The following is a 26,980-nucleotide window of genomic DNA, read 5'->3' as shown; positions in this document are numbered from 1 at the left end:
GACTAAGCTCACTGACTCACTGCCCCTCCTGCTGGAGCCAATAGAGTATTTAATTCGAGCGCGCCGCTTGCTTGGGCTGTCATTCCTGCGGAGGCAGTCTGAGAGGTGAGTAGGTGGTGATGTGTTGCCGTTAGTTTAGTTTATAAGTCTACTTCTGTGTGCGTTTGTACGCCAATCTCTGCTGTGTGTTTTTCTCCGTGTGGCTTGAGCTGGCGCGCTCTGAAATTGAGTGTTGCAGGGAATAATACGCCTTCATAGGGAGTGCAACAATGTAGGAATTAACTTCTCTGTGTGTGAACTTGAGGTGAGCTAACATCTATGGTTTGTTCACCAGATGCAGTAGTGTCAAGAATAGTCCCGCCTGAATGCACTGATGGGCCCGTTTCTTTTACTTTCTTTAATTGTACCGATAAATTAAACCTAACACACAGTTTTTGTGTACCGATGTAGTTTTACGGGGAAGGCCACAGGTATGATAAATCGTCTATTTAACAAAAGGGATTCTGAAGAACTTATGAAATCCGCATTGTTTTGACAGTGAAATATTAGATTAATTTTTCATATGTTTGTTGCCTGAGGATGAACAGTGGTGAACAGCCTTCCAAAGGTCATCGAACTTTGCCTTTTGAATTTACAGTGTGAAGTTAGTCCCCAAGCAGAGAGAGAGAGAGAGAGAGAAGTAGGGAGGGGAGAGAGGGAGAGAATGCTTTTATTATCCTGCGGAGCGACTTTTCGAGAGAGCGACTTGAGTGCGAAATGCAATCGGCGTTCTTTAGCATCACGTCTATCCGTAAGGTACTGTGAAATCCGAGCAGAAGAGTTTTGTGCCTGCTTACCCTACGGTGGTCTGAGGCTCGGTTAACATGAATTTCAATTCTGACAGGATCAGGTTTCACGTTAAACAGTAGGTCCCTTGTAACTGGCCGTGTGACAAGTTGCTAACGTCTTACGGGTATAGCTGCGTATTCCTGCATCTTGGTTGTTATTGTCAAACCAAACCTACAAGATCTGTGTTAATGTATCATTGAGAAGCAAATTTGACATTGCATTCTTTCATGACTGATATCCGTGTTTCAGAAATGAGTGTTGTCTGGCGTTCTGTTTACTTCTTCTGGTTATGTTAGTGTCATATTGAGCACAATTGTTAAAGGAGTATCTGGATCGCGAAATGCTCGAATGCAGTGTTTCCCATGAATGAAGGAAGATTAGGATATAGCATCCCATCGAAAACGATTTCATTAGATGTGTAGGTAAAGGCAGAATTGGACGAGAATGCTATAGGAAATTGACCGTAGTCTTTTCGAAAGAAATGTACCGTTATAAGTGATTTACAAAAATTGGCGGAAAACCTCAGGAAGGTCGGACGGGGATCTGAAAACGAGAGTTCCCAAATTCAAGTTTAGAGTCGTTTCCCACTTCGTTGCATCTTTCGCTGTGCGTTAGTCGATTGGATGATGTCGCAGGAGGTAGTTGTATGGCTGAAGTAATGCCGAAGACGCATTATCACCCTTCATTGTACATCAGTCTAACCAGAAGAGCTGTAAGTTTGGTAATCCACCAGTCCAGGTACTCCACGTCATTGTTCGTGGTATTAACGACCTAGAGGACTCGTTTGTGATCTTCACTTCGCCGTAATTTGTTTTCTGCACGAAAGCATGCGAAGAAGACTGCTGCGTTCTTTGGGTCTTACACGAAACTATGATGTACCCTGTTCTGCGACGTCTTGCGGCGGATTACCCTGTACCACGCAGAAGGCGGCGGCTACAAAGGGACACTAACTGCTTCTGAAAGACGCTCTAACTGCTACATCCTGTCGCGTGGGTCGGCGAAGGAAGGCTCCAATCTCAAACAAGGGCGCAGTGATCCGACAGCATACATGTCCAAAGGCGCAGCATTTTATCTGTACTTACTTTAGAAATGTTTTTCGAAATGCATATTATTAACATTTGGTGGGAAAAATGTTATCTGATCCTCAACAGAAAAAAAGAATTGCAGTATAGCAAATTCGATGTTGTTTGATTATCATGGACGATAAATCATTGGAATCAAACACAGTTTTCACGTATCTAGAATTGCCCATCCGGATTGTTTTGAAATAAAACGCCACATAAATTTAATTACAGCCAAGATAAATACCAGACACAGAGGTATTTTAGATAGAACATAAGCAAGCGTGTGTCAACCACGATACAAGTCTCTTGTAAAATTCATGTGACCGAGCATTAAGTGCTGTTCGTCAGTGTCAGGCTCTTACAAAAGTTCGGCTAACCCAAAAGTACAGAAAATCTAAACAACCACCCAAAAGATTGCTTGCTGCTTTTATTCAAGGACATCAACGTTGATGCGCAGCATTATTCTGTGGGAAATAATATGGAAAGCATTTTGATGATAATTTCGGAAATTGTATGACAGTACCGTCGATGACAAGTCAGTGAACAAATTGCCTCCTTCCTCATGTCTGGCGTATTCGATCTTGACTGTAACAAAAGAGAAATTTTTGGTAAAGATAATCGACTGAGTTTTATCCAGCATCCCATAAGCAAGTGAGATAGGAAGGGAGAAAAATGAAATCCTCCGCCGCACACCGCAGGGTGTCGTACGGAATGCAGGTAGAGAAGTGGGCTACGAACCGCAATTTTGATATGAATGAGCTGCTGGTTTGTCACACCAGGACACGAGATGTGTTTGTATATATGCGTGGATCTACAGTGTGATGAATTTATTAATCGAAGTCATTTTTCCTCCAATGCGATTTTTGTTCGACGCAAAAAGGTTTATTCGTCCCGATTGGTTGATTTTGATTTCTTTGCCATTTTCAAGTGCAGCATTATTCATGCTGGCGTACGATCAAGCACGTTGTTTTAACAGATCGTACAAAGAAGTTGTCAGACGTTCAAAACATAATTGTGTACTCCACAAGACTCTAGACAAGGCCGAGTAGTAATAACATCAAATGGAGTACCATGAGATGTGTGATGCCCAGTTGTTAACGCGCCCGCCGATTTTGGTGCACCTTTGACGGTTAATCACATTGGTGTACTTCACCCGTCCCTAATCTTCCTTCCTTTCCGTGTAACTGAATGCTCCAATGTACCGCCCCATTAACGTCACCTACGAGCCATTTGCATTAATTTCTGGAGTCAGTTCGATGTGAAACATGAGCGGCGTTCAGTAAATAATGCAACACATTTATTTTCCTCGGCCACTTTCGGTTGAAAAAAAAGCGGATTTTTTTATGGGACATCAAAATGGCGTCTGTAACAGAGCTGCGTTCCAGGCAGAGCAGTCAGTGAGTTTCTTTTGGCGGAAAACCAGAGCACCACAGATATTCACAGGCGCTTGCAGAATGTCTGTGGAGACGTGGCAGTGAACAAAAGCACGACAAGTCGTTAGGCGTGGCGTCTGTCACCATCGCAACAAGGCCATGCAAATCTCTCCGCCCTCCCACGTGCTGGCCTGTCGCACACATGTGTGAATCCTGCGATGTTGGAACGTGCGAACACACTCACTCGAGTTGAACGACACCTCACTGCACAACTGGACATCTCTGTTGGTAGTGCTGACACACTCGTCCACCAGGGGTACGCAAAGTTGTGTCCCGCTAGGTTTCTCGGCGCCTAACAGAGGACCATAAAAAGCAACGAAGGACCATCTGTGTGGATTTCTTGCGTGTTACGACGCTGATCGTGTCAATTTTTTGTCGAACATCGTCACAGGCGATGAAACATAGGTTCATCACTTCGAACTGGAAACAAAATGGCAATCCATGGAGTGGTGGCAAACCTGCTCTCCTTTGAAAAAAAAAAGTTCAAAGCCGCTGCCCCAGCCAGTAAAGCCACGGCGACAGCTCTCTGGGACTCTGAAGACGACATTCTGTTCTATCTCCTCCCTCATGGTCCAGTGATCAACTCTGAAGTGTATTGTGCTACCCTCAGAAAACTGAAGAAACGACTTAAGCATTTCGTTGCTACAAAAATGCAAGCGAACTTCCCCTTCTCCATGACAACGCAAGGCCTCGCAAGTCTCACAAAACTTCCTTGGGCGGCTCTTCCTCATTCAGCCTACTGCCCGGAGATCTCGCACCTTACCACTTCCACCTGTGTGGCCCAGTGTAGGATGCACTCCGCGGGAAGCAGTAGTAGAATGGTAACATGCAGGCATAAATGCTCTCCCAGTAAGGTACCGTAAAGCCGTCGCATTGAACCGAGATTGTGTTGCAAAACAGGTTTTTGTAGCCAAAAGAATGGGAAATAATATGGTGTATTGGAATATGAATAATACCAATACGCTTTCAGAAAAAAAGATGAGTTGCATTATTTATTGAAGGCCCCTCGTAGCAAAGAATAAGGAAAAGAAATACTTGAGGTATCGTTGTTGTATTCCATTCAGTTATGCAGCTGTTCTGCATCAAAGCATCACCCATGTGCAGTTTTTTCCCCTCCCTTACGTCCTCCTCACATCTCCAGTACGGTCCTTTGGAATTTGCACTTAGTGATTCAGACAGATGTGTTTTACGATGCAGCTTAACGTTCCATCTGCGAAGATCGTGGTTGCTCGTCAAACGAAGAAAAACCTTGCTGAGTAGACTCTTCAAGCACATTGCTAATACATGAACAATTCGGACATTGTCGGCACTAAAGCGGAACTACTTTAACAGAAAGATCAGTTCCTTTTTAACAGCGAGGAAAACTACTCCCGAAAGAGTTGCCGTACATTTCCACCATCACATCCTACCTCATTTGAGTAGCTGCGTAACAATGTCCACAGTTGAAACACATCATCTGCCGACAGAACGTTAAACATTCAGTCCGACTAATTCCATCTTGTACAGACAGCAAATCTTTATAAATAACGCCGGCCGAGTGGTTCTAGGCGCTACAATCTGGAACTGCGCGACCGCTACGGTCCCAGGTTCGAATCCTGCTTCGGACATGGACGTCTGTGATGTCCTTAGGTTAGTTAGGTTTAAGTAGTTTTAAGTTGTAGGGGACTAATGACCTCAGAAATTAAGTCCCATAGTGCTCAGAGCCATTTTTTTTTGCGAAGTTCGTGACTGCTCGTCAAACGAAGAAAAACAAACCATGCTGAGTAGGCTCTTCAAGCACATTGCTAATACATAGGTCAAAAGCAGCATTATAAGCTTGAAATGAATAATTCGGACACTGTCGGCACTAAAGCGGAACTGCTTTAACAGAAAGATCAGATCCTTTTTAACAGCAAGGAAAACTGCTTCCGAAAGAGTTGCTCTACATTTCCACCATCACATCCTATCACATTTGAGTAGCGGTGTAACATTGTCCCCAGTTGAAAGACATCATCTGCCGACAGAACGTTAAACATTCAGCCCTAGTAATTCCATCTCGCACAGTCAACAAATCTTTATAAATAACAGTGGTTAACATCTTCAGTACAAGAACAAGGCGCCATTCGACAGTAGAAGTTGATAGTCAACGCGGATTGATACGAACTCTACTTGCTTAGAAACGTATAGTGATGCCTTTCCGGTGGGTGCGAAAGCAGAGGAATCCCCCTAACTCCACGAAACCTCTCGACACTTCGCGACCCTCCGCTCGGTTGTTCTCGGAACTCATATGCTGCTTAAGCCGGCGCTGCAAACAGGTTCCTGCTCTTTCTGCGCGGCACGTAGCTTTCTCTGACGTCAGCAGCCTTCTACAAACTTACAGGTTGCGTGAGCGGAACGTCTCCCCGCAGGCGGGATACACAGGGCGCCAACATTCGCAGAGCAATGATGAAATGCTTTGCACTGTTCCACGCAAGTTCCACAAATGGAAAAATTCGTGTTAAAGGAGTGCGTAGTTGTTGACATCCATATATTGTCTGCAAACAGAAAACAAGTACATATCTGTAGTTCTTAGTATTTTTCGGACTGTCTTCATTAAACAAGGAAAAAAATGAGATGAATCATTTTGCCAAACTGCGATATCCCAAGGGGCGTATTTTGTCCGCTAATTTGTTAGCGAATGGCTGCTAGCTGTTGATTAGTCTATGTTCTGACCTCTTTTCCCGGCTATTCTTAACTGTAACGAGATTCAGCCTCTCATAACGTCTCGGAAATGGCGCGAAAATTGGAAGTTACTCAAAACAACGAAAAGTCTCCTCTTCCAAATAAATACTAAAGAAATCCGTTAAACTTTGATTACAGGATAAATCTCACAAATTTAAAAGTTGTTCAGGTATGTTCAAATGTGTGTGAAACCTTATGGGACTTAACTGCTAAGGTCATCAGACCCTGAGCTTATACACTACTTAACCTAAATTATCCTAAGGACAAACACACTCACACCCATGCCCGAGGGAGGACTCGAACCTCCTCCGGGACCAGCCACACAGTCCATGACTGCAGCGCCTTAAACCGCTTGGCTAATCCCGCGCGGCTTAAAAGTTGCAGATTCGACGAAACACCAGGGGGTTAAAGCTACGAACAAATTGAAGTAGAACATTACATAGAAAATGTGGAGATTACGGACCAAAGACTTCGTTTTATTGGCGGAACACTTAGAAGATGCAGCAAATTTACGAGAGAGACATTACGCTTGTCCGACCTCTACTGAGTACGTGGTACGGGATCCGTACCAGATAGGAATGTCGGAGCGTACCCAAAAAGTTCAAACAATGGCAGCTGGTTTTGTGTTATTGCGAAGCATGGGAGACACTCTCTCAGATATGATATGCTAGTTGAAGTGGCACTTAAACAAAGGCGTTTTTCGTTGCTACGAGATCTTTTCACGAAATTACAATCGCCAATTTTCTCCCTCGATTGTGAGAGTATTTTATTAACTCGCACCTTCGTCGTAGGGAGAAATGACTATCATAATAAAATACAAGAAATCAGAGCTCGCACGGAAGGATTTAGGTGTTCATTTCTCCCTCAATGCAATTCAAGAGTGGAACAGTGGAGAAATAGCCGTTTATGAACCCGCTACCAAGCAATTCAATGTAAATTACATGGTAGTCATGTGGCTATAGACCAGAAGTAAAAAAAACAAACCCCTGCCAGTGCACTCGACAAAACATTTAAATGTTTAAGGATTTTCCTTAATGACAGATAATGAAAATTCCATTCTGCATTTCCAAAGAGAAAGACAAAATTATATATCCTGGAATATGTGTATTGTTGCGATCAGTGTATTCTCGATAGCAGAGCGACTATGAAAACTGAGTCTTATCGTATCTGGTTGTTCAGACTCCTGTTCTGGAACTTCCAGCGAAATAACTGACAGGGGTGATATTATGAATGTTTCCAGAATGAGATATTCACTCTGCAGCGGAGTGTACGCTGATATGAAACGTCCTGGCAGATCAAAACTGTGTGCCCGACCTAGACTCGAACTCGGGACCTTTGCCTTTCGCGGGCAAGTGCTCTACGATCTGAGCTACCAAAGCACGACTCACGGCCAGTCCTCACAACTGTACAGAAGTTTCGTGCATTGTTTTGCGTTCGTTGCAAGTTACGTCCCTGAAGTTTCCTCTGAAAAGTAACATTGTCGTCACTAAAACTGGGCACATGGGACTCATGTGATATCTTTTCGACTCCAGTCACTTTCGTTCCGTCCTCCATTTGATACGAAGAACGTCTGTCACGATGAGGATTAAAGCGGATTCACTGGGACCAATTATGCCGTGAATTGCATGACAGATGATACTCCCCATTTTACCACATATTCTGTGAAGTGCAGTCCATGTGATTCTATGTTTTCGACGTTTGGTTGTGGCTTTATGACTGTGGATACTGACAAAAAAATGACATTAATGCATAGCTCGATATTACACACAGAGCTTGTCCAGTGCATTATCTATTGTCTTATGACCACTCAGTGGTTTAATCAGGCTTTCTTTTAGTTTGTTCGATCGAAGTGTGTGCTTGATCTCCAAGATCATGGTAGCACTGTGACAAGTTGTGCTTCCGAGAGAAAGAGATAAGGGTATTCTCATATCAAGAGAATATTAAAAACTTGACATTGTGTACTTCTTGAGGCCGCTTTATTCATTCTTTCGGAAAAGGAATATAAAAGAACTGGGAGAAAGACGCCCGGGCACACTCCATTGCAAGTAGCTGTTTGGCTCAAAGTTGTCATGGGCCAATTTGAGAAGTTGGGCAAGGAAGAAATTGTGAATTGTTATTATGTTTCCGTCAGATATGGAAAAAAGGAAGGTCTGGTGTTTACATTCCATCAAAATCGAAGTCATTGCTGACAGAATGGGCCTACTAACTTACTTGGATAACGATGGGGAGTGAAGTGATCTCGGTCTTTCTGATGGAATTCATCCGAGCATTCGGTTAATGCGGTTCAGAAAACGTCGATAAATCTAAATAACATTTGTGCTTTGAGAATTCGAAGTGTTACTTTGCAGAGTACGAATGCGTTGCTTCAAATAACCGATGCGCTCTCCCATCCTGTGACAGATGTGGAAGTAATTGTGATATTAGCGTCATGTTACCCGAATCTGAACAGTTCGTAAAGAAGAATTCTTCAGATAGCACACAATCAAGCTACAGTAGCCCATTACAAACAGTATTGTAAGGCCCTTGAGAAGTTATTAGGAAGGCAAGGAGTATGTGGTATGCAAATAGAATAGCTAATCCACGGGATAAAATTAAAACCATTGGTCAGTTGTGAAGGAAGTGCCTGGTCAGCAACACAAAGTTGACGATATAAAGTCAGTTCGCAGTAAAAATTCTTCTGTTACTGATAAATCAGATATATGTACAACAGTTAACAATCATTTTCTGAGTATTGCTGGTGAATTAAATAAAAATTTAGTTTCAACAGGGAGTCGTATAACTTTCTTGGCAAATGCCTTTCCGAGACTGATTTGTGAAATACTCCTCTGTGAGACACATAAGGGGGACATTGAGTCAATAATTAAATTACTGAAGACTATGAACTCTCATGGATATGATTGAGCAGAATATTAAAGTACTGTGCTACACATGTTAGCTCTGTGTTTAGCCATATTTGTAATTTTTCCTTTAGGAATGGTCAGTTTCCTGGATGATTAAAGTACTCAGTAGTAAATTCGCTTTATTAAAATGGAAAAAGGGATGATGTAGATAATTTTAGACCTATTTCTATGCCATCAGTGTTTACTAGAGTTATTGAAAAGGCTGTGTATGTAAGGATAATTGATCTTTTTATATCACATGTGATTTGCAGTCAAATGTACAGTTCGGCTTTAGAAGTCGTTTAACAACTGAAAATACTATATTCTCTTTCTCTGTAATGTACAGGAAGAGTTAAACAAAAGGTTTCGAACGCTAGGCATATTTTTTGGTTTAACTAAGGCGTTTGTATTGATGACAAAATGTTACTTCAGAAGTTGGACCATTATAGAATACTGGGAGTCGCTCACAATTGGTTCACCTCTTACTTTAGCAACAGATAGCAAAAGGTCATTCCTCACAATGTTGAGAATGGCTGTGATGTTGGATCTGAGTGGGGACTGTCAAGTGGGGGGTGCCCCAGGAATCAGTGTTGGGGCCAATCCTGTTCCTTATTTATATAAATAATATGCCCTCTAGTATTATGAGTAACTCTAAACTTTTTTCTGTTTGCTGATGACACTAGCTTGGTAGTAAAGGATGTTGTGTGGAACATTGGCTCGGTTTCAAATAATGCAGTTCATGACCAAAGTTCATGGCTTGTGGAAGATAAACTAATGCTAAGTCAGTTTTTACAGTTTCTAACACACAATTCAACAAATCCCGAAATTTTAATTTCACAGAATGGGCGTATGATTAGTGAAACTGAACAGTTCAAATTTCTAGGTGTTGAGATAGATAGTAAACTGTCATGGAAAACCAACGTCCAGGATCTTGTTCAAAGACTTAGTGCTCCCATTTTTACTATTCGAACGATATCCGAAGCGGGTGATCATTCGACACGAAACTTAGTCTTCTTTGCTTATGTCGGATGGTATTATACTTTGTGGCAACCCTTCACATTCTAAAAGGATATTTTTAGCTCAGAAACGGCCGGTTAGGGCAATAAGTGGTGTAAGTTCACGGACCTCGTGGCGACCACTGTTCACGAGTCTGGGTATTTTCACATTGGCCTCTCAGTATATATATTCCTTACTGTCATTTCTTGTTAACAATATCAGGTTATTCCCAAGAATAAGCAGCTTTCACTCAGTTAATACTCGGTAGAAGTCAAACCTGCACTTGGGTCGGACTTCCTTAACTCTTGTGTAGAAAGGTGTGCCGTGTACTCCTGCATCCATTTCCAGTAAGTTACTACTCGAATTCAAAAATCTCAGCAGTAACTCACGCATTTCCTCTCAGCAGTAACTCACGCGTTTCCAAATCGAAACTGAAGAGTTTTCTCATGGGTGACTCCTTCCATTCTGTCGAGGAGTTCCTTGAAAAATTAAGCTGATTCTTGTTGTATTGTTGATTGCGTTTACTTAAACTTATGGATTGACTTTTTTCGGGTTCATAAACATTTTGTTTTTATCTGTTATTATGTTGTAATTTCATGTTCTGACACGTTCCATGACCTTGGAGATTTACTCCTACGGAACTTGAAGTATAAATAAATAAATAAAATTAAATAATAGCGTGAAATTAACTTGGGAAGTGAAATAGTGGCAGATCATTTATTGTACGCTAGATTGCGAGTTGTTCACAAAGCAAAGTGTCAGGGAAGAGCACTTGTTCATCATGCCTTAAGTAAAGAGACATCGACAATGCCGCGGCGAAATGATGATGCATCTCGCTGTGTATTCAGCTTAAAAAGTATGAAGGAAGAAGAAAGAGAAGATCCCTTAATGTAGGCCTACATTACCTATACGTCACAGAGATCTCCAGAAGCCAACGTATTGGAACAGTGCAGAGTATATATTGTTCAAAAATCTCAATTAAGAATACGCCATTGCGAGAATGAACAAATAATTATTTCTCAAAATAACAGCAGTGCAGATCGAGTACTGGTACCACAGAAGTCTGTTACATGGAATGGTGCCCTAGGTAGTGATCGCAAACACGAACAACGCAAGAAGTTTACCTTCTGCGTAGCGCAGAGAACATACTCGTTATCCTTCCTGCTGTCTCGTACCGTGACGGTGCCCTTGGAGCCTTATAAAGAAGTGTTTTCGGTCTGCGGCAATCCAAGACAGTCTTCAACAGAAACTGTTCTGCAAAATGGTCCCAATACCGCATGTACTGGATTTTCATATAATATCACCACACAACATTTGAAAAAGCTCAAAACAATACATCATCACCAATTACCGTTTTTCACCTTTAAAAAAATTGAATGGCTCTAGCTTTGTCGTATAAAAAGTAATCCAAGAGTTGCGAAAATTCAACTCTGAGCTTCTAGTTGTCTGTCCGATCATATGTACAAATAACCAAAAAGATGCTTATGTTAGCTTTTGCAGATGGTCTGGCGATTCTATGTAAAAAATTCAAACAACACAAAAACGAATAGAATGAAGTACGGCTCCAAAACAGCTTAGCATTCAAAAATTTAAAAAATAAATACAGGAAAACCGAAAGTATTTCTCTGTTAAAATATTTAGAGGAAACTATTCAGGAGAACCATCTGAAAAGATTGGTAATGAAATGTGTTGCTACACAATGGAAAGAGACTTCAGACTTTCAAAAACCAGAAAAATGTTAGATACAAATTTCACTGAAGAAGGGACATGGAGACTAAAAGCTAATGGGGAATTTAAAAGGACACCGTTTATTTTGATACAGGCAAATGCAAGCTTAATGAGCTTATTAAAAGAATGGAACCCACCAGAATATCTAGGTAGACTGGAATTATATGAAGTTGCAGTAAAAGTAAATCTGCGACAGTAAAATGGGTTGGTGGAATAAAAGAACTGAAAGAAACAAGAAGAACACAACATGATATACCAGACAGACAAAAGTGTAAGACTTGTAGAAAATCCCAAGCAGACTGGAACAACACTATGTGACAATAGGAAAACATTCTGAGAGAATAAAAGTAATATGAGCCCAAAGAAAAACTCAAACAGAACTCATAAGTACCCTTTGTTGTTAATCATACGATTCAGCAGGGCCCAGAACTGAATAATAATAACAATAATAATAATAATAATTTATTTTGTTTTATGTCAAGATAGGTATTCACTGTAAGGAATGCAGATGGTAGCTGTTGATTAATTGGCAGGACAGTGGGAAACTGCAGTTTCTTCAAGAAAGATTGTTTACACAAACATTGATACGGGCTGTATTGGAACACTTTTCAAGTGTATGGGACCCATATTAACCTGGATTTATGAGGCATCAAGTATTATGCCTAAAAGAAGGCTTGCTGGAGAGTGTAAGACTAGCATTGAAATTTGAAAACTTTTGAGCGGCAGACAATTGATGCTAACCGCCAAATAAAGCCCGAAAATTTGGGTTTTCTCCAACCCCCCAACACATTGCTCCTATAGGGATTATGAACATGAAATTAGAATACTGGTTGTAAGAGTGTGCACAGAATTACATAAGCAGTGATTCATCCTGCATTTCATCTGTGAATGGAATGAGGTAAAATCTTAACATACCAGTATCAAACAATGAAAATTACTCTCTGCCTTTCACTTTATACTGATTTCCAGCATATAGATGTAGGCATTTCCCTTGTGTCACTTAGTTTGCCGTTAAGCATTTATTGCCTTGGGACCTGAGTGACATTCATTGGATTATAAATATTGAATAACTGATCACAACATTGCGGAACACTTTATTGTCCTGAAAACGGAACTGTGTAAGAATTCTGTTCTATATTGGCCAACATCATTTTTTTCTCTTGGGAATGCTGACATAAGTACAAGAACTAAATGATTACATTGTTGCTCTTTATGAATATATTGTTTTGTTTAATTGAATGAACTGTTGTTTATGCCTTGAGTTCTAAATCTATTTCGTACATACATTTTTTCTTCTCTCAATTGTCTGCTTATCACATCTGCTCAAGGAGATACCTTCACTAATTATCATCAGCACAATCATTCCACCGGTATTAAATGACAAGAAGAATATATGTGATTCTAATCCATTCTTGACAAGTCTGCTTTGAATATTTTGCAGAACCCTTTCAAATCTGTGACCCACCACTAATTATCCAATTAGCATTCTGCACTTAAATTTTATTTAGGAAAAGGATGTACAGGAATTATACAATACAATGTTCATATAAGTCTTCATGTATTTTGAACATCCTAATATGTCTGTATTTTTGTATGTGCAGGAATACTGGTGAATATGGCTGCTGTAACATGTCTGTTGGCCTTGCTGTCTGTTGCGGTGGCAGTGAGTGGCCACAGTTACCACCTTGGAGGATGCCCCTCTGTTGATCCAATGCCGGACTTTGATGTCAACAGGGTGAGTTACTGTGGCTTGTTTTCAACCACAGACAAAGCAAAATATACATGCGGAAAAGTATTATAATGGAAATTTTCAGATTTGACAATCTCCAAAGTTCTCCCTTACATTCTTCATTATGCTAATCCTGTCAGCAACACAACAGCAAATAAACTATGTGAAATGCGAGGTGTGTTCAGAAAGTATCAGTAATTTTCATTTTTTGGAAATAATCTACTTGTTCGTCTACATTAATGTTATCTCCTTCTGAGTAGTCCCTGTTAGCTATTACACACTTCTTCCAATCCCTGAAATGCTCCTGAAGCTTAATCTTATGGATAGCACTTAGCTTTTTCAGCGAAGCCGTTTTAATCTCATCTACATTTGTAAAATGACAGCCTTTTAAGGTTCTTTTTATTTTTGGAAACAGAAAATCACGTGAGGTCATATATGGTGAATACCTTGTAAACAACTGATGACAGACTGAAATTCCAAGATGGCTACTAGTGTACAGATATGATTCAGACATATCTATTAACCCAACAGTGAAAAATCACATGAATTGCACTAATACAACCCACAAATTTACACAATTCCTGATACTTTTTTAACACACCTCGTATGCCCACCCAGTCATTTTCATTGGCATCAGAATTAGGGAAATATATTCAGCTTAGAATTTAGCTTGTGTACAGCTCAACAAGTAGTGTGCTTGAAAACAAGATAAGGGAGATACTGCTCAAGTTTTGCTTGATTGTGCTGATTGTGACAGCAATGTATGGAACTAAGTCTTGAATGTTTACTAGCAAGAGAGAAAGGTAGATTCAAATGTGTCACCTGTGGATTGCTTGTTTAATTGTGAATGGCACGAGAAGAGACTATAAAAAGTAAAATGACATAAAACGCACATTAAATATTTACAGAATTATTCTTGGGGAACAGATGAGTTACGAGTGTTTGCTCAAGTTAGTCTTCATTACTGAGACTGTTATGCAGCAGTCTTCAGATGTGTGGTATTTTTACCGTAACTACATTCGGAACTACATTATTCCATTATCAGGTGCTGTATAACAAGGAAACAAATCATTCAATCACAATACTATATGTACTCACAACCGTATAAAGTAATTTTTTATATGGTTGTCTGTATGTATAGCTTTGCAATGCATTGAATTGCCTCTTTGCATTATAGCACTTGTTAGTGGGATAATGTAGTCCAGAAACGTGTTGTGGTAAAAATATCATACATTTGACAACTGGTGCATTACATTCATAGTACTGATTCATGCGTGAGTTGTATAAGGGGCGTTCAAAAATGAAACAAGCCGGAGGCATAATGACAGAAAACAGTACCTGTATGTTAGAAGTATTGATCCTGGCTGATGAGACACTTGTCCCACTGTGACACAAGGTGGTGAATGGCTGTCTCTTAAAATTCCTGGGACTGCAATGTGAACCAGTTCCACACATACAGCTAAATGTCATCGTCCACATGAGTGTAGGAAAGGTTATGCTGACCTTCTTCTTTGACCAAAGTGGCATCCTTCTGGTTCACTTCCTACAGCACAGGACAACAGTGAATGTCCAGTGTTACTTGCAAACCTTGACAATCCTTTGCCAAGCAATCATATCAAAACAACCAGGCAGTCTCACTCATGGGGTCATTCTGCTCCACGACAATTCAAAGCCTCATGCAATCAACACAGTCACGGCACTCCTGCAGAAATTCAAATGGGAGGTTCTCAGCCACCCTCCATACCGTCCAGACCTCTCTCCCTGTCATTACGCCATTTTGGTCCTCTTAAAAAGGCTCTCAGGGGCAAATGATTCACCTCGACAATGACGTCCAGCTGTATGTGCGGAACTCGTCAACATTGCAGCCCCGGGATTTTTATGAGGCAGACATTCACTGCCTTGTGTCACAGTGGGACAAGTGTCTCAACAGCCAGAGTCACTACTTCTAACATACAGGTACTGGTTTCTGTAATTATGCTTCTGGCTCATTTCTCTTTGAATGCCCCTTCACAACAGATATTCAGTCTTCAGAAATCAGCATAGGGTGTTTTATACAATGAGCAAAGTCACTGTGGGCAACAGATAGAAAAATGAGCAATATTCATACATGTCTGAAGCTGCAGCATACAAATTAATTGTAGTTGTTATGAGCTTCTTTGCTGATGAAGTTGTACAACAACGGGCAGGATGTGCTATTGCAACACTATACTTGTGACAGTGTTTGATCCATCACAGTGAATTTGTCAGTTGATAATGTCACACAAATGAAATAAAAACAATTGAGCCATCTGACTCTTATTCATACTTTGGTAGTCCTACCTGTCTTCTGTTGTTTTGCCATTGTATTGAAATTGATTTCATTTGATTGTACTCTGTTAGGTTAGAATAAACGGTTTTCTAAATCATCTGATTATTCCAGAGGGCCAATAGAGCAAGACAACTGATTCATATATTGTTTTACTATATTAATTTAAGACTTCCAGGAATATTTAAGCACTTTTCTCACTTTAATTTTAGTCAGTACTTCTGTTTTCTTTATTGCATTTAACACTTTCCTAACAACATGAACAACATTCTCATATTCCTTTGAAGCACTCGTTTCTCATGATTTGACGTCAAAAATATTATTGCTACAAAACTGAAGGCAAGATAGTATTATAAACAGAAGTGTGTAAAGTTTTCCAAATACAACAAATCTTTCTGAGGCTGTCAAGTATGGTGTTTGAGGGCCTTGACAGCACATTAGTTACCTTTATGTAAAGATCTTTATTTTAGCTATACAAATATCACAAACTCTTTAGTGACACCATCTGCCATGACACAAAAAAGTGCCCAAACTGCATAAGTGCAGTTTAATTATTGTTTCATAACCATTAGTCACAGTTTTTCTTTTGATTATCAGAATATGTTAATTATATGTTACAGTTCTTGGGCAAATGGTATGTCATTCAGAAGACATCAACAGGCAGCACTTGCCTGGTCAACAACTATGCTGTAGACACTAACCATACTGGCCACTACTTGCTGGAGCAGCGCAGCCAACACTTTATTCTTGGAATGACATCTGTGGACCATGTGTATCGCTACACTGGAGATCTGACGATACCTGACAAGCAAACACCTGGTGCTATGCGAGTCAGATTCCCTCTCAGTGAGTGATTCTGTCGATATCTCTTTCTGAGAAGTTTACTTTTAACTATTAGCTGTAAAATGTTATGAAATCAGTTTACTTCTTGCATGAGCATTAAATACTTGATAATTTTGATTCCTTGTGTCCTTTCACACAGTAATTTGATATTGTAAGCCTCAAATTATGATGAAATTGACTTCAGTAGTATATATTTTTCTTTGCTTTCTCATAGGGATCCTCTACAGTCCAATTCTGGTTCAACTACAGTTTAACTATCTCTCTCTCTCTCTCTCTCTCTCTTCCAGGCATTGCCGGCAGTGCAAGTTACACAGTCTTTGCAACAGACTACGAAAATTATGCTGGCGTCTTCACCTGCCAGAAGCTGGCCTTTGCTCATCGCCAGTCTGCATCGATACTGTCCCGCTCACCCACTCTCGACAAGATGTATGTTGAGAAGGTAAGGGAAGCTGTCACTTGTTAAGATTAGAGATTGTATGGTAATTTTATCTTTCGTCTCTTTTGTCTCTTATTACCACTCTTCTTCCTACAGTTTTAGAATTACTACTTCAAACACAGTTTCATGGCAGTGGCTTGACATCTTTTGCCATAAAAATTCATATGGCACAGTGAAATTACTCTTCTCATGCTTTGTTAATGAATGCTGCAAATTTCATTAAAAATTCAGACATATCTGTAAGAAGTTCAATTAGAGATGGAATAGTAGAGTAATGAAATGAGAATGCTCTTTTATGATTATATAGAAAGTCATGTTTCGCTACTAACCTTATAAAAAGGGAGAAGAAATGCCCCGAGTGTGCTCCACTCACTTGTCATTATTTCATCTTTGGGTGAATCGTACTGTATTATCATTGAATTGCACATTTATGGCCTAAGTGGTTATGTGTTTTGTTTCATTAGATATAAATTAAGTGGCATAGTTCATGGAAGCACTTAACATTTGGATTATAACTGGGAGGTCTGAACTGCTAATTATAGTTTAAGTAAGCTTGCAAGTGCAGCTAATTGGTACCATTTTAAACAAAAACAGTAAAACATACAATGAGGGTGTGTCTAAAATTGTATAATTTTAATTTTGTCTGTCCAGACTTTTTCACATTAGTGTTCAGTGCATGGATGTTCATAATTTGTTATGCTATTGCTCTTGTGTCTGATAACACATATGTTGTAATGCAATATCGAATGTTCAATGCTGATAAAATGTCTTCTTGTTTTTGCAGATACGAAGCAAGTTGAGCAGTTTTGGTGTTGATCCTTTTGATCTGAGCATCATCAAGCAAGATGATTGTCCAAAGGTGACAGATGACAGCTATAATATCAATATCAACCCAGATACCTTCAGCCCTGGTAGTATTGCCGGTGTTGTTCGTACAGCAGGAGATAAGTTGGGTGATGGTGTTGAAGTAGTTGCTGAAGGTGCCAAGAAGGTATACCATAAAGTCCGTGGAGATCGGGATCGGGAAGAAATTAGCATTTATCAGCCAGATGAGTCTGAGTGGCTTCCATAAATTGGTGAAAGTTGAGTAATTAAATTTTATTCATTCTCTTCACAGACAAATTTGAAACTTAACGAAAGAATCAGTGTTTTGAATCTGTTATTGATAGTATATTAGTTTAATGGATTTGTGATACAGTTGGTTAAAGTATAAATGTAATGATGTATTGAAATGTATCTGCTGGAATTTGACTTGTTCTTGTACCAATGGATTCGTATAAATTGTTCCAGGAACATGTGTTTTTGCTCAGTTTCTTGTTTCAGTAAAGGGTAGTGTATGAACATAAGTATTCCATAGCTTATAGTTGAAACACTAATCAATTTCTATAATTTTTACTTTCTGTGAGTAAAAAACTTGTGCCATATTAGCATTTTGTGATATTGGATAATCACCCTTGCCATTGTCACCATCCTCTTTTGTGTACATTTTGTTTCCTAGTGTAAAATAGTTTGTATTAGTTCTAGTCAAAAAGTGTTCTTGAAATACTCCAGTACATTGTTGAATGTAAGAAAAAATAAGGAAAAACTAGGTATCTGTGCTACCTATGATAGTGTCAAAGTATAAATACTGCCTTCAGCAGCGACTTCTGTAATATAGAATTTCTGTGTGTGCCTGTGGTTATGTAAATAATATGTCTGAATGTGGAAGTATAGAGATCACTGTTTTGAGGTTTTGTGTTGAATAAGAATCTCTCCAAAACATATGCCCACATACATCACACTTCATAATATGCTGATTCATTTCATTAAATGTATATACCATTAACAAACATAAATCAGTTTCATAATAGTCTGTGAAGCCTATGCTTAATATTATGAATTCAGTGACATATCACAGAGAATTATAAAAATATAATTTAACTGCCTTGAATCGTGCAGTTTTTAAATATATTTAATTGTATACAGTACGTGACTTGTGTTGTTAAGCTGGTTATTAGTTAAATTAGTCTTGTTAAAAGAACATTTTTGTAATAAAAATACTATACTAGCAGATGATGTTACAGTAATAACATTTAAAAAGAAATTTGTGTGGAACAGAGAGAGTTGTGTAATTGTTGAACTTGTTGATACAGTGTCATTGACAGATTTTTTTTTTAGAGGCTGTGTTATTTTTTAATAGGCACCCTGCTTTGAAGAAAACAGATGTACAAAGCAGAAATACTTGAGAATTTATCAAAGTAAGGGGGTTTCTTTTGTTAAATGGGCATTATGGAAATGAATAGTTTCAAATAATATAGTGTGTGTGTGTTTTTGTTTGTTTTGAAAGGCTAATTTCTTGTGCTATGAAGACACTTTGTGTTTTGCCTTTTTTTTAGTACAAAGGCAATATTTTTTTAGTGTAGCAGCCTCTGTGTAATACTGGATTGCTTCTGTGTGGGGAAACTAATAGAGGGAGTTGGGGGGAGAGATGTAGAAAAAATTACACAGTATGTGTGTGAATTCGTATGAGTTATATATCAATAAGGTACCCTTCTATGTTAAATGGGGCAGCTTCTTGTAGTTAATGTGGCAGCTTCTGCAACAAGGGAGTGAATCTCCTGAGTATGTGGACCAGCTTTTGTACTGAGTAGTGTAGCTTCTGTATCTAGTAGGCCCACTTCTGTTTGAAGTAGGGCAGTTTCTGTAACAAGTAGGGCAGCTTCTGCACCAAGCATGGCAGCTTCTTCTTTAAGAGGGACAACTATTATATTAAGTGGGGCAGCTTCTTTGTCAAGTGAGGCAGCTTCTTTGTCAAGTGGGGCAGCTTCTTTGTCAAGTGGGGCAGCTTCTTTGTCAAGTGGGGCAGCTTCTTTGTCAAGTGGGGCAGCTTCTTTGTCAAGTGGGGCAGCTTCTTTGCCAAGAGGGCAACTTGTATGTCAAGTGGGGCAGCTTGTATGTCAAGTGGGGCAGCTTGTATGTCAAGTGGGGCAGCTTGTATGTCAAGTGGGGCAGCTTGTATGTCAAGTGGGGCAGCTTGTATGTCAAGTGGGGCAGCTTGTATGTCAAGTGGGGCAGCTTGTATGTCAAGTGGGGCAGCTTGTATGTCAAGTGGGGCAGGCTGTATGTCAAGTGGGGCAGGTCCTGTGTCAAGGGGGCAGCTTGTATGTCAAGTGGGGCAGCTTGTATGTCAAGTGGGGCAGCTTGTATGTCAAGTGGGGCAGCTTGTATGTCAAGTGGGGCAGCTTGTATGTCAAGTGGGGCAGCTTGTATGTCAAGTGGGGCAGCTTGTATGTCAAGTGGGGCAGCTTGTATGTCAAGTGGGGCAGCTTGTATGTCAAGTGGGGCAGCTTCTGTGTCAGGTGGGGCAGCTCGTGTGTCAGGTGGGGCTGCTCGTGTGTCAAGTGGGGCAGTCGTGTGTCAAGTGGGGCAGTCGTGTGTCAAGTGGGGCAGTCGTGTGTCAAGTGGGGCAGCTTCTGTGTCAAGTGGGGCAGCTTCTGTGTCAAGTGGGGCAGCTTCTGTGTCAAGTGGGGCAGCTTCTGTGTCAAGTGGGGCAGCTTCTGTGTCAAGTAGGGCAGCTTCTGTGTCAAGTGGGGCAGCTTGTATGTCAAGTGAGGCAGCTTGTATGTCAAGTGGGGCAGCTTGTATGTCAAGTGGGGCAGCTTGTATGTCAAGTGGGGCAGCTTCTGTGTCACTTGGGACAGTTTCTGTGTTGTGTGTAATAGCTTTTGGGTTCACATGAGGTTGTTTTTCTGTCAAGTGGAAAAGCCTTTTGGTCAAGTGGGGCAGCTCTATGATCAAGTGGGGTAGCTCTGTTGTTAAGTGTGGCATATTCTTTGATCAAGTAGGATAGGTTTTAGGTTAGATAAAACATCCTTTTTATGAAGTAGGGTAGCTTTTATATCAGTTGGGCCAGCATGGCGGTCAACTGGGACAGTTTGTGCTTAAAGATGGAGTAGAATCTCTTTAGTAAATGGGCCAGCTGTTACTCCAAGTGTGGGATAGCTTCTGCATCAAGTAAGGCAGCTTGTGTGTCATGTGGGAGAAACACGTGAATAAATGGCACAGAATTTGCGTCTAGCAATGGAGTTTCTGTGGTAAATGGGGCAGCTTTAGAGTCAAATGGGGCAATTTCGGTATCAATTATGGCACCAAAGTAGACCAACTTTTCGTAACATTTATTTTCCTCATTTAAAATCTAGTAAACATGCCAAGGGAGAAATAGTTCTTGTGAAGTGGTACAGCTAATTGTTATAAACAATTGCAGCTTTGTAATGAACTGAGAATGCTCTTTTATGACTAGGACATAATTTCTGTAATATGTGATCACATTTGGCATATTTTCTGATCTTAGAGGCTCTTTTTAACTATTAAAACCATAGAACCATTCTGTAACTAGTTTGTAAATAGGTAAAGTGTGCTGTAAGGCTCCATAGACGATATATTAGTACTTGGTTACATAGTATTTTTGTTGTTTTAATGGTACATATACATCCTTAAAAATATTGTGGTTTGAAATATTGGGACAATGTTGTTTGTTGGGTTGAAATCATAGTAAAAGAGAAGTTAACAGTTATTTTAGAAAATGGGATGTAGGCAGCTCCAGTTACATGAAAAGATAGCTGTTTTCCGTATAGATTGCTGTGCTGCTGCTGTCTAAAATGATGAGCTTCACTCATAGGAACATTTAGGGTGCTAATGGGTAGTTATTTCTAACAGAGTAATGGTGTTCAAAACAAGTGTTGCAACAGTAGAGGAATTTGGCAGCTTTGTTTCTGTTGAAATCATGAATGATGTTGCAACAGCACAAGAGATTTATGGTGTGATTTATTCATAGAAATTAGAACTTTTCCAATCCATGGCTGTGTAATGCAGCAACCAGTGGTAACAATATGAAAGAAAAAACAGTCTTGGTTGCAAAACTGCAGTTTGTTTTATGTTTATAGAAACTGTTAGCTACATATGTTATTAGTACCACAGATGAAGGCAACTATTCAAAATTACTACTGTTGCTTAGTAGAAGGAGAATGCTATGAGATCTGTAGATGTTAATGAGATTAAATTATGAGGTAGCTAAGACATTTAATATTTAATGGTGCTACATTAAGAAGACATTTAATATTTAATGGTGCTACAATAAGGAGAATAATTTATTTGATTTGATGTGATGATGTCACTGAATCCATTCTGAAAAAAAGAACACTTCTAGCAAGAGCCTTCTGAAAGAGATTCTACTTTTTGTTATAGTTATCATTTTACTGATTAGTAATATTGAATGAGTTGCAACATATGTAGAATAGTGTGAAATAGTGTTTCCTTAATCAAAGAATGAGTGTGTTTGTGTATTAATGTTAGCAAATTTGTTAGGAACTTTGGCATATAAGGAGAGCATCATGCAATGACTGAAGCTTGTGTAGATAGGATCTTGTATTCAAATATGTTACTCTATGAGTGACAATGTATATGATAAGTGGAATGATACATGAATTGTAAATAAATAAACATATTTTTGAATTACATATCTGTATCATTTTTTTCCCTCCAGTAACAATACTAGAGGAGGAAAGTTGCCACTCACCATATAGTGAAGATGCCGATTCGCAGATATCCACAACAAAAAGATTTTCACAATTATAGCTTTATGCCATTAAGGTCTTTGTCAATAATAGGCACACACACACACACACACACACACACACACACACACACACACACACACACACACACACACAAATGCAACTCACACATACCACTACAGTCTCAGGCAACTGAAACCACACTCATTCCTTCCTGGATTTTCCATTGTTTGATTTTTCATCCAGTAACTTAGAAGTCTTAAGCAAAGTATGTACATATTAACATTAATGCTTGATGTTCTGCTCCAATGTAATGTTTTCCTCAGAGTTTTACACTTGTAAGTTACAGAATAAAAAGTGCTAGTACTGTTCCACATATTTCAACAATTCCCTTCAGTTCCAAAGAACTAAACAAAAATTCATATTTCATACATGTCTGATCTGCTCTGTGGTAAGTTCATCCCTGTGGATGTTGAACAATAATAATTGGTATTAAAAATTTAACTACTTGGAAAACATAGTATTTTCTTTCAAAAGGTTCAACATTAGCTGTAACTTTTTATTTGACTCACATTTACCACATTGATTCACAACGAGCTCATTTCAGTGGAATTGTGATTTATAAGTGTTTGCCTACGTGGAATAACATCCATAATGCATTTTGGAACTAATTTTCTGTTTAGTAATATGTCATTATTATTAATCACAATTTTTGATCAACTGTAAAAAAGCCCTGTATAAAACCACCAAAGGTCCAATATAAAAGAAACTATATGATTCATAATAATAACAGATTATCAGACAGAAAACTCTCTTCAGAATGCAATATGGATGACACTACACCTAGACAGCACTTGACAATGGCAAGTCCATTTAGAAGAGCTTACTGTGAATCAGTGTAATCAAACCAAGTCAATAAAAGAATTTGAGCTAACCTTCTCTCAGTTGAAAGAAAATGTAAGATTTTGACCTCATGTATGCTGTGGGACCAGTAGTGAAAAACTCTCAAAACCTTTGCTCACTATGGCAAATCAACAAATTCCTCTTGTACTACCTTTATTCTTCATTCATGTATAGTGTAATAAATGAATTTTTTCTAAGAACACTTATGTTTAAAATAATGTGAGATCAGCTGTCACTTATTTTAATTGTCTAGCTACATTTTTATATGTTTACATCTACAAATCTGAGGTTTTGTTAGGATAGCACAATGTATTTAAATGCATACCTCCAAAACACTGGGAAAGGGACTTTGTTTGAGCCGTAGTATTATATTGGAAAATATGAAATATCATTAATGTAGATTATGTAATTGTCTAATTATTTATTTTCTTGTGAAAATTCCAAGAACATTTCAAAACACAGTTAATAGCCTTGACCAGCCAGTGGCCATCATTGTACTGTCTACATGTATGTACTGCAAGCAATGGCATAAAAGTATCTTGTGGTACTGCTTGCAACAAGTAAATTTAGACAATTGCTGACTGCCACTGGCTGGCTGAAAATGTTAACTGCATTTTGAAATGCTTATGTGATTGTTCTTGCAAGAAAATAAAAGAATACAGAAAGATTATTTGATGCTGCACATTATTATTATACATATAACAATAATGGAAATACCTGGATGAAAAAATGTGTAAAATAAGGGAAATGCAACCACTCACCTATAGTGGATGGAAACATAGTGTAGACTTGGTTGCAATGGCAGATATTGCAAGACTACCATGGGGAAACAGCAGCTGCCAAGGAGGCATTATGGTTCCTCCAAGACTTCAACAGAGTCATCCTGTTTCCAAATATCCTTTTCCAAGGCCCAACCAAACAGAACTTACTAAGTATCCTTCTCCAATGCTCCAATTGAACAGAACTGTCTCTTAAAGTGTTCCTCCCTTCCTCTTTTCCTATGGCTGGCTGGCACTGGTACATCCCATCATCCACTGCACGTTCTTGAGCCAATGGGCTGTAACATTATTAACTCAAGTCTTCTTGGTGCTACTTTGTTCATCAACTAAACAAATTCCCCTAAAACTTGTTACACTTGAATTTTCCATGTTTGTTTACTATATGCTTCTAACCATGAAAAAGTATCTTCTATGATAGTCATGTGTTCATTGATTTGCTGTTTTCTGGTAGCATCTTTCATGCAGTTGTTCCACCCTGCTATAGTTGTTCTCAGGGAAGGGCTTTTCTGTGTCCATGTGGATGGCATAGGGCTTAGAGAAGTATGCCAAACCATCTGCCAACAAGTAGCTAATGGGAAGTTTTCAGGAAAATCTTTTCCAGCTGTGATAGTATGTCTTCCTTGACCATGAACTGTTGTGTGTTGAAACAATGCACAGCCCGTACCACCAGCAAGTTGAAACACACCTCACACATAGAGAATTGCTCATTTTGCCTACTACCAATACACACATGCCAGAACCAGAATGTCACATCTGTGATTGTATAGTATCACACCATTTGACAGGAATGTAGGATACCATTACACGTATTGTTTGGATCATGACATGACAATTTTTGTATGATGTGTTTGTTGTTTGTCTCAAAGAAAAAATGGTTCAACACAAGAAAATGATTTCTTTCCAGCTGAAGTGTTTAAGTCCAGATCCCATATGTACTTTAGTGTGGAGCACATATGTAAATAGAATGTCTGTTATACATGAAAATTGTGTGAAATCTGGAGATACAGCATTGACCAGCCTACCTGGACATATTTTCAGGTGCTTCAAAGTACTGTAGTCATGGCATCGACATGCATATCATAAAATGATACAAAGATTAATTTGATTTTAACTGTCATACTCATCCATGACTAATAAATTAAGGTAGTTTTGTACTCTCAATATAGCACTAAACACTAAAACGTACAAAAATGATGGAAGGCAACCTTTTACTTATGGATGAATTGTGTGTCACATTCAGGTACAGAGGAACAGCTTGTGTTTCCTTGTACCTTTCCAGGTTTCATTCTTTCATTCATGGAATCAATACTAGAAATAATAATAAATTTTACAAAAATTTAAATTCACTTACAGTGGTCCAGAAAGGTGCCTATTATTCAAGACCACACATTTTCAGTATCTTGCAAGCAACAACTACTAATGAAGGTCAGTTTCAGAGAAGCCTAAAGGATTTATTGCCATCTCATTGCATTTCACTGATGACTTTCTTAGTGAAAGCAACTAATTATATCAAATAATGTGTCTAAATTGACTCCTGTACAAAGTCAGTGCAGTAATGCAATAATTGTAAATAATGTTGGAAAATTATTTTCCTTTTTGATGATGCATGACATGGCTAATTATTCCATGCACCTCGATGTACTGAACATTTAAATATTTTGTGGCAAGTTATTATTACCCATTTCACACACACACCTCCAAGAGTGTGGCTACGTTAACTGCTTGTGAGTAAAAAGAAACAAGTTGTATGAAAGCAAAAATTTTAAACAGTGAAAGAATAATAGAATAATTTGAACTATGTTAGTCTTCAAGAGCAGGATTATATATGTGTCCTCTGAGTCTTTTTTGTGGGAGGGGGCATGTCTGAATAAAGTCTTCCTGGTTTTCAGGCAGTGTCAATTCAAATGAGATACTAGAGCTTTCTATAGCTATATCCTCCATCATTGTCAAGAGTAAAAAACCACTAATTGCTGGCACTTGTGGAGTTTCCACTTATATGGGCATGATTGGTGTCCTGGGCACCAATCAGAAAGGGCTGAAATGATGCATGTGCAGAAGGCAAGTTGGTCAGCTCACATCAACTTAGTCCCACCGTGGGACTTAGTGACATCAGGAGGCACAAGGGGCCAGTGTCACATTTGAAACTGACACTCCTGTCTCCCTATGAGCATTAACAATCTGTCTTTGCTTTGTTTTGTTGTCCAGATATCCTGAGCTTTGTTCCGAGCACAAGCTTCACAAGTCATCTATAGTGAGCATTGCATCAAAAACAAACACAAAATACTATTTGCAAAGATGAGAATCTTGGTTCATACATCAACATATTGGGATTCGATTACAAAGGAGCCAGTTGAGATTAGAGTGAACCACAATAACTTTAACTCATGCGTCAATATATTGTGATTCCATCATAAAGGAGGCAGCTGAGATTAGAATTAATCACAATAATTTTAACAGGCACCAGGAGTTCACACTTAGTAGGGCATGACGGTGGGTACTGGCTATCAAAAGAAAGCAAAGTCAATGCTTGATGCTTGTAGGGAGATGGGAGAGGCCATTTCAAACATAGTGCTGTTCCTCGTGCCCCCAGATGTCACTCTGTCCTGCAGTGGGCTGGCGCTCTGATGAGTTCCCCAATTTGACTCCCTCGCACGTGTCATTTCAGCCCTCTCTGATTGGTACCTGAGGCTGCAATTGTACCTATATAAGTGGGAAACTTTACTAGCACCAGCAGTCATTGGTTTTTACTCCTGATGATGATGGTGGAGATAGCCTTTGAAATCTCAAATTTTTTGTTTGAATTGC

General features: G+C 39.2%; 1 protein-coding gene across 5 annotated transcripts; it reads left to right on the top strand.

Annotated features, from left to right (window-relative positions):
- Nucleotides 1-22,434, top strand: LOC126284095 (apolipoprotein D-like). Of its 5 annotated transcripts, none has more exons than XR_007551436.1 (6): nucleotides 19-105; nucleotides 13,230-13,363; nucleotides 16,283-16,508; nucleotides 16,793-16,944; nucleotides 17,726-20,019; nucleotides 20,247-22,434. XR_007551436.1 is itself a non-coding variant. In XM_049982745.1 (5 exons), exons 2-5 carry the CDS (start codon nucleotides 13,244-13,246, stop codon nucleotides 18,011-18,013), a joined length of 786 nt encoding a protein of 261 aa, XP_049838702.1. In that variant the 5' UTR covers nucleotides 1-105; nucleotides 13,230-13,243; the 3' UTR covers nucleotides 18,014-22,434. The 5 variants fall into 5 exon arrangements, 2 of the variants coding, with proteins under 2 accessions (XP_049838702.1, XP_049838703.1); XR_007551438.1 differs by having other exon boundaries at nucleotides 17,726-20,058; nucleotides 20,454-22,434; XR_007551437.1 differs by having other exon boundaries at nucleotides 17,726-20,058; nucleotides 20,351-22,434.
- Nucleotides 22,435-26,980: the final 4,546 nt, after the last annotated feature.

The sequence above is a fragment of the Schistocerca gregaria genome, chromosome 8 (assembly GCF_023897955.1).
Source record: "Schistocerca gregaria isolate iqSchGreg1 chromosome 8, iqSchGreg1.2, whole genome shotgun sequence".
Lineage (NCBI taxonomy): Eukaryota > Metazoa > Arthropoda > Insecta > Orthoptera > Acrididae > Schistocerca > Schistocerca gregaria.
This window is presented reverse-complemented; position numbering and strand designations above follow the sequence as displayed.